General features: G+C 31.7%; 1 protein-coding gene across 2 annotated transcripts; it reads right to left on the bottom strand.

Annotated features, from left to right (window-relative positions):
* Positions 1-311: 311 nt before the first annotated feature.
* Positions 312-4,169, bottom strand: LOC119081502 (ejaculatory bulb-specific protein 3-like). Of its 2 annotated transcripts, none has more exons than XM_037190509.1 (2): positions 4,017-4,169; positions 312-957 (listed from the first exon to the last, which is right to left on the bottom strand). In XM_037190509.1, the coding sequence occupies exon 2, from the start codon at positions 955-957 to the stop codon at positions 568-570; it is 390 nt and encodes a 129-aa protein (XP_037046404.1). In that variant the 5' UTR covers positions 4,017-4,169; the 3' UTR covers positions 312-567. The 2 variants fall into 2 exon arrangements, with proteins under 2 accessions (XP_037046404.1, XP_037046405.1); XM_037190510.1 differs by lacking the exon at positions 4,017-4,169 and adding an exon at positions 2,416-2,600.
* Between the last annotated feature and the right edge of the window lie 5,215 nt (positions 4,170-9,384).

Genomic DNA, 9,384 nt, shown 5'->3' with positions numbered 1-9,384 from the left:
GAATCGTCTTCGAATTTAAAGCATGTAGGCTTTAATAATGATGATGTTATTAATGATGTCGTTAGGTACTACATGAGATTGTGCTTTTGTGTCCGTTTACAACGATTTCATGACGAAATATTTTATATATTAAATACGAGCATTCGAAGTATTTTATACTGGCCAAAACGTTCATATTGATGCACTTCATTCGATATAGAATGTAAAAATGAATTGGAACAGGAAAAAATTTAAAAAAAACTTGAAAGTCACAGTCTTTCGTTACAAGCTGATCCTAGAGGAGGCTGCAGAATCGATTTTAAAACAAAATATTTTCCTAGGATTGGTTTTTTATTTGAAAAATATTACACATCTATCATAACAAATGTATTACAAAAATTGGGGGTGCTAAACAATAAATGTTTCATGTCTGACCAAATAATAGTTCATTTTATACGTTAGCTGTTTGGCATTGTCTTAACTTAATGAAACATAAATAAGTTATAAACTAATAGCAAGAGCACTCACATCATCATAAATACATGCAATCATTTTCGGTTTGGTTATTTCTTTCCGTTAAAACATTATTTAGACATTGATACCATGGTTCTTAGCTTCATCTCGGAACATAGTGGTGTAAATGTGTTCCGGATCGTATTTGCTCTGTAGTTGTTCCCATTGTGCTGGCTTGTTGTCAATCAAGAATTTGATAACATGTTCGGTGCCTGTCTTCTGCTTTTCACTGCATTTGCTGCAATTGGTCTTCAATGCATCGGGCAATACACGTTTCAATTCGCTACCATCTGGGGTACATTTTCCCTTATCCATCAAACATTTGAAGTAATTGTTGAACAGGCGATCAGACTTGAGAATTTCGTCAACATCAACACCATCGTATTTGGTGGTGTATTTATCTTCAGGCCTTGCTGCAGCCATGGCAACAACGGCAACGAATGCGAAAGCGACTAAGTATTTCATCTGCGTGATAAAAAGCAACAAAAAACAAAAAAATTAATTCACTTTGAACACACAAGTTGGTTTTTGAATTTCTCATTGAGTAATTCATTTATTATAGTTTAGCAAGGTCGTCTATAAGACGCAATTTGTATGATGTTCTGTGTTTTATATATTATATATTGTTTTTGCCTTCAATAGTGGTAGCGAAAGACAATATTTAAGAATATAATAACAATGAGAATGAGAAGCACTTTTGCATGCATATATTGTTATGGCACAACAAAAGGTAATTTTTCCTAAAGTTACGTCTAGAGGTGTGCACCGCCGATTTTACGCCGGCGCGCCGCCGATTTTTTGCTAAATTTTCGGCGCGCCGCCGCCAAAAAATAATAGCTCACGCCGCCGCCGCCGCCGATTGTATTTTCGTCGCGCCGAAATTTTGTACTTTTACTGCTTTCAACCATTTTAATAGGCGGTAATATAAAGTTAAATTGAAATATCTATACAAAAGTGTGTGCTTGAGTACAAGGTTTGAGCAAATGTTTATCTCTCTTAATTTATAAGTCAGGTTTCTTTACGCTGCTCAGCTAATACACTTATTACTTATAAATTTAAGTTTATCTAAATCTCTTATTTGCGAAAACCTTCTACTACGAACTCACTCCTACATAGAAGATGGACTAAAAATTTTATTTACACCTATTCACTATTGCTTTTGAATCACTAGGTTGCATGGGTCCCGAAACAAGTACATTAATTAAGAAATTTTGTTCATTAATGAGAAAAGCTTCTGGCGAACAACGCTCCATGGATTACCAAATACAAAAGATTTCTATTGCAATTCAACGGAGAAACGCTAGTTGCATTTTGGGGACTTTGGGGCGTAACAGAGTTGATGATTTTTATTTATTGTAAATACTTGTTTTTGAAAAGATCGTTTTTTACTGGTTGCGCTTTGCAGCCTTCTCGCTTATATGTCATTTACGCAAACTCACTAATCATTCGTGGATTCATTAAGTCAGATGTTTTTAAAATAAAAGGTCAGTGATTGTACATTCAAAATATAAAAGGTGAGATATGTCTCGGTTGATTCCCCTTGTATAAGTTGTTGATACTTCAGATCGCAAGATAGTAAGAATTCAGTGTTCGTAAAAAGGATTGCGCACGCTTTTTCAAATGTTTTTGCATTATTTTCGAAAATTTAGATTTTTTGTAAATTTATCGGCGCGCCGATCGGCGCACCGCCGCCGACTATAAATTTCTCTCGGCGCGCCACCGCCGATCCCTTACCAGTCGGCGCACCGCCGCCGATTATTTTAAGATCGGCGCACACCTCTAGTTACGTCGTAGTTACACAATTTAGTAAATTTATTCTTTTCATAAAACAAAGTGAATTAAATCATATTAAAATGCAAAAATTTAGGATAATTCCATGAGGACACTTTATCGGTCAACGATTAGAAAAACACTTTAACTTGCCTTCTAAAAATGATTTCCTAATGTTTAACTAGTCAATGCAACGAACAAATTGATTGCAAATTTTCCTTTTTTAAATTATTATTTCAAATAAAGTGCTTCAGTCGATGAAGTTTCGTTACTGTTTTTCCTTCAAGATTTATGTGTATTACTTCATGCAACTACAAATTGACATTGAACTAATGTACACTTGTTTCATTACTTTTTTTTCTCTCTTTGCAACTATACTATACTTTATAAGCATTTTTTTTCCTACAAGTCAACAGAATTGCAATTATTGACAATGATAATTGAGAATTTTACACAAGCCATAGGTATACTAAGCGTAATCTCTTTCTCTCATTCAATGTAACTACACAGTTTTTTAGTTGTTTTTATTTATATTCTGTGAAAACTAATAAAATTGCAACTAATAATTTATACTTTATCTATTACATCGTTAGATTTTCAATTTTCAAGAGAATGAATTATGTTAATAAGTTTGCTATAAAAAAAGAATTATTTATTCATTCTATTGTTGATCATCGCGTTAAATTAAAACTAATTAATAATGCGCTAAATGTGCATGACCTTTTCAAACCGATTACCGAGATGATTGCGATAAAATTATAACAAACTGTCTGAGTTGCAAATAGCGAACGTTTGTGCTATTTTTTTTTCAGCGGAAAATTATCAAATGAATCGGCCCCAAATTCAGATCGAGAAACGAAAATGCATATTTTGAATTTAATGCCGAAAATGTTGCAAGAAACGCTTGCGTTTTGAATACTATTAAAATTAACGACATCACTCTTTTTTATACGAATTCAAATCTGGTTTATTAGGTGAAAACCAGATTGTAAATCTCGCTGAAAAATACGAAATTGTTAGATTATCGAAATTTTTGAATCACACGATTCAAGTTGTTATTGCCTTTTTTGAATTTGATATTGGCAACGTACAGACCGGTGTACCGTAAGCAGTGACAGTAAATAACGGAAAGTTTGTTAAACTCACAAGGCTTTAACATTTTCGAATAAGAATATAATACATTAAAAAGGTAGGAAAATTGGAAGCCCTTAACTTCAAAACTTTAAAAATTTTGCCACTTTCAAAATGTCGAGTGAAATTGTTATAAAACTCTCAATCGACTGACTAGCATCAACAATATATTCGCAATTTTTCTAGAACAAGGAAACAGTCTATAATAAGAATACATTCTCAACATGCACATTTCGGTACACACTTTCTATTATGAGTTCAAAGAATTAAATTTTATTATGTTGACATAGCCAAAATTAGCACTTCATTAAAATTATAAATTTGAACGAAAGACATCAACAAATCAACGAACTTATGATGATGTTCGACATATTTATTTCCAAAAAAGAGAAGAAATGTATTACAAACGGTAATGATTCGATTTTGAAAAGTAGTTAGCACATCTATAATCTGACAATAATTTTCACATGATATAATCGGTCAACATCCGTTTTTTTTTAAATTGAGCTTCAACTTCCTTTTTATTCATTTTATCAATAATTTTTATCTCATTTATACTCGAAAATTTAAGTTTCATTTTATTTTTAAAAGGTTTCCAATTCACAACTCGAAGCGAGACTCACCTTAAGAGATTTGTTGTTTTTACGAGATTTGTTCGACACAAACTGATGATTAACATCTCACACCGTACAGCTTTTATACCAAATATTTTGCCTTATTCTGGCTTAAGTCTTGTGGAAGCTTATACACACACACAAATACAAAGAAATATACGAATGACAACAACACACAACGTGGAAAATTAATCGGCTGGTATATTATTACACTTTGATATTACACTTTGATTCGAATTGAGGTGTATATACACAAAAGGAAAAGAAGAAAAAGAAAAAACCCGAACGTAACAACACCTGAGATAAATGTACGTATTTAACATAATGATTTTGTGACGGCGAATCAAATTATTGTTTGTGTATTATTGAGTAAACTGTACGACATCTTTTTGTTGTTTTATCCATTTTTTCAAAAATAAATTATTGAAAATCAATTTTGACCAATCCGATGACATGATGTGCCGGTATAGATTATATCATTGATTTTCTTCACACTTGATTGATTTATAACGTGTTTGTAGATCGATTTGTCGTTAATAAAGGTAATTAGCAGTATACCTAGAAATTAATGTGATTTAATGTATGGCTTTGATATTTCAATTATTGCTACTGTTTTTTCCATTATTTTTTATTGTTACTTGTTGATCTTTGATGTTAACATTGTTCCATTCGTTACTCAGTGTAATACGGTTGTAGACAGTTTTAACACATTTTGTCATTACTCATTCTAATTCAAACTGACGCACACAACACAATGGAATATAGCAACACAATGTGAAAATTGTTCCTAGAATTTGTCATTAATTAGGGATTGCTTGTCGTTTCTTGCTATTTTCATGAGTATCGTTATAATGTAGTAATTACGCTTTGTGGGTGTGCGTTGCGACTTCCTAAAAAAAATTAAATTTCTCAATCAATGTACAAGTATTTTTCCATCAATTACTTATAAAGTCGTTGTTTTTTAGTCGTAATGTTTTGCATGTAATTTTTCCGCTGACAAGTACCCGAGTGTGCTATTTGCCAACAAAAATTCAAGGGAATTTTACTAGTCAATTCTGAGATCGGCGGGTTGTCGATTACGCATTTACCCTTTTCAAGAATTGTTGACAAAAATAAACTTTTCACTCGAATCAGAGTTATTTTCCTTTAAATATACATTGATCATAAGATTGAGTCACTTCCTCATTAACTTTTTTTTCCCCAAAAATCAATGTTCTACAACTGACGTTCGTAATTACTTAAGACTTCACTTGTTCTTTGCCAACTATCGGCACAATGACTATACTGGATGATAATATCGATTTGGATGATAATATCGCCTCAAATTGTTTTTAAAAGGTACATTTAAAACGATATTATGATAATGACGAAAATGATAATAACGATAATATCGTCTAAAAACGATTATATTGGTACTGACGACATTGACCGTGTAGAAATGTCGCCTCTTCTACCCTTAATGTCATGATTATGTTGGCACTCACTTTACTTTGCGTAGAAAGAAGAATTGTACACCATTAAAAAAGCGAAGCATTAAATCAGCTGATCATAACTACAACAACAAAGAACGATCTTTCCACAAAAACAACAGTTTTTTACCTGTCTGTTTTGGACGATAAATTTTAGGAAATTCAGCTTGTTGTAGCTTGTAGCAAGAGGGCTACATGCGAAATTGTTCAAGCCTGAGCATAATTCATGGTTATTTTTACTCCGCAAATGACGGAACGTTGTGTCTTGTGTAAATTTTGTTGATCTAGGCCGAGCAATAAGAAGAAAATAAACTGCATTTAAATGGAATAAATGCTGAAATGCCTTCTGGTATGATTATTCATATCACCTTCGGCTCGGATCAATAATATTTCAGACAAGAAGCACCATGTCCAATGTACATTGTTCATAGATTTGATAGATACGTAATGTACTCTAATACAAAAAACCTTTACAGTAATTACAAGCATTACATTACATGGCTATCCACATTTTATTCAGAGAATTTTAAAAATGCATAGCAAAAAAGTTCTCGGAAGTTAAAGTACAGAATAAAGTCGGTGTTTTGAATAAGACTCAGTACTAAGAGTAATTATACCTAGAGAGGAATTTTGTACGACGAAATATGGTCCCAACATCAGTTTGTATAATATACACATTTCGTATAATTTTACACCAATACATGTATGCGATGACGCTATTCCGCCTTTGATAGTTAAGTTCAATTTGCCCTCTTAATTAAGAGGGAAAACACACATACCAATAAACATTTCACATTTCATGTTGGGACCACATATTTTACGTAATTTTGTTCGAAATTTCCTCTCTAGGTATAATTACTCCAAGACTCAGTACATCAAATTGAAATTGTGGAAATGCTAAAAAGACTCTTAGCTGCAGTTATTTTATGGCTTAACTTATCATGTGTCCCGGTGTTAAATATTTTCTCGTCTCGTCTTCCTGCAATCCATAATGTCAATAAGCCGTGGCCTCATATATATTAGACACTATTGACTGACTGTTTGTTAAAACGAAAACAGCAAAAAATGTACTATTTGGATATCTTCAATTTATAGATTTCTAGGCAAATAAGTGTATTAAACCGTAAATGCTCGTACACATTAACTATCCGCTATATTTGTTTTAGATAGAATTTTGATTTGTGTATAATTTCGTATTTATCGGACGACATTATTTTCTCTTTTGCGTTCGGCAAATACAATTTTTACTTTTTGCACAAAAAAAAAGTTTATTCAATCGGCTTAAACGATATGAGTAGAAACTATTTCGTTCGTTTTTTTTGCATTAATTTTTACGACAAATATTTGATTTGTTAATTGTACTTTTGGGGAAAAAAATCTTACTAAATTTTAATAGACATTAACAAATATTTGTCAATAAATTGAATATTAATTGAAAATGACAGAAACTAACGCTACGTGCAATATCTTTGACTTGATTTTTACAAATAAAATTAATTTACTTCAGCGTTATATTTAAATGTTGAATATGAAACAATAGACATTTTAGTGTATTATGCCTTGTCCTGTTTACTTTGCCAAGCCGTTATTTCTACAATCTCTTTTTAAAACTCATTTTTGAGATTCGGTCTTTAGATTATTTCAATAATTTATTATCGAATCGGCTTAATACTGTGGACTTTTCGCAAATTGAGCAATCTCAGTTTTTGTCCTCACCCAAAATGTAAAATTTGACTTTGTCTTTTGAATTTACCGTATGAGGTAGAGAATGGTACAATTTACACAAGTTCAAATATTGAACAGAAAGATCTTATGCTATGCTATCATGCGTCATTAAGAAGTATCTCGAGATATGGAGGCTTCACATCTTGCTATGTCTTATTATAGTTTATGCAAATGAAGAATTTCTTAAAAATAAATTTTAACTTGAATTAAGTACATAAATATTTGATGCGTATGACGTCAAATTATACATATAAACTACGTGAACAGCATCACATCATGATGTGACTTCTTTTTTTTTGTTTTTTGAAATACCGTTGAGTTGTTATTAGTATGCAGGAGAATGGAACAAAATCTGGGGAATTTCCTTTTTTTCTTTCTTTATATTTTTAAAAGTGTTTTGCAGGTTTGCCATTATACCTCTTAATCTTCTGGTTTCTGATTGCATCACATTTTTATTTTATTTATTTTATTTTGCACACGACAACAAATCCTGTATATAAAAATATATATTGTCAACAACTTAAGTCAGTTTAAATGAATGCATCGCCATCCAATGATCCAATGGTTATTTTTGTGTAAAGAAATATGTGGCTGCATCTGCAAATGTTAGTCTCAAAAACCACGAATATGTTTTCTAATCAATAAATTTCGTAATTATTTTCTTGGTTTCCAAACAGATTTATATTCAGCGCACATACTCCAAGACATACATATTTACGAGCCCAACTTCTACTCTTTGCAAGACTCTAAAATCTATGAATTTTAGAAGAGTCTTGCGTTGACTCTTGAAAATCTCAATTTAGTTATTTTCCTAAGCTTAAAGGTTTTTCTTTAGCGAATTAGGTTTCCAGGGCAACCCGGAGGCGAATAAGTAGCATGAGTAAAGAACAACGTTTTTCCGAAATGACGTTGGAAATAAAAACGATATCATGCCCACACGTTAGTAAGCGGGCGTGACGCAAGTCATCTACTACAAAATTTTACAAATTTTTATTTAGGAAATCTTAACTCCAACGATCACCATTGCCAGTTGTGACGCAATTTTTTTGTGCAATTTTCTTTCTTACATTTTTTGGGTCAATTTTTAGATGGTAAAATTTTTGTGTATGAACCTTAAGTACAGAAAGTAGTAACAGAAACAACGCATAAAAAACCTTAGGAAATTTTTTTTCGTGCGATCTGGCTCTCCTTATGGTTTTTGTTATCATGAATTTGTTTCAGCTGTTTTTCAGCTGATCCACCCAACAATGAAAACTGTTTATACGTCTTTATACGGTTTTACCACTATCACACGCAGCTTCAACCGTAAAAACTAGTACAAACAGTTTTGATTGTGTGTGTGGATCAGCTGAAAAACAGCTGATGCAAATTTATTCTTTTTTGCATTGAAGACTTATAAAAACCGTAAATGGATAATTTACACAAAATACCTACAACACATCAAAACAAAGCGATCAACAGCGACGAAAAAGAAAGTATAACAAGATCTCAAGCTGACGTCGTTTTATAAAAATACATGGAACAAATGAAGTAGAAAATTATGTTTCAATGTTAAAAATTGTTAGATCAAATCAAGAATTATATTCAACAACTATAACTACCCTAAATATACTTAACTTGCCATCTGTGAATCCGAAGTATACCTTTTAAAAAGATGTTATAAGGTGTATAACTATGACAAGCTTTACCTTTCAATTTAACTATTATCAGATTTTCATGTCTAGGACATAGATTTATGAATTTTTTCCGTAATTTAGGCCCTCCACATAAAAAGTTTTATACGTATCTGTTGGGAATGGTAGATCTTAGATACTTTCGCATGTCGCCCTCACACCGTTCGCGCTGCAACTGTTCGGGCTGTGTCATAGACGATTGATTTTAGGCAATTTCGCGAGTGACTTAAAGAGTGACTTAAATCAGTCGTCCAAGACGTACACGGAAAAAAAAGATTTGGAAAGAATTGTTTGCTAGAAATATATTTATAGTTGTGACAAATATATTTATATTTGTCACAAAATTTCAGGTAATTTGCTTGTCACAATTATATTTAATTATTTGTGACAAATTATTTCAAAATATATTCGTTACAAATATATAAATATTTGTAGCAAATATGTAAATATTTGTTACAAATATATTTAATTATTTATGACGAATTATTAAAAAAATATTTGTGGCAAATA

Source organism: Bradysia coprophila, unplaced genomic scaffold (genome assembly GCF_014529535.1).
Source record: "Bradysia coprophila strain Holo2 unplaced genomic scaffold, BU_Bcop_v1 contig_358, whole genome shotgun sequence".
In the NCBI taxonomy this organism is placed as follows: Eukaryota; Metazoa; Arthropoda; class Insecta; order Diptera; family Sciaridae; genus Bradysia; species Bradysia coprophila.
The sequence above is the reverse complement of the archived record's forward strand: the minus strand, read 5'-3'. Positions and strand labels throughout refer to the sequence as shown.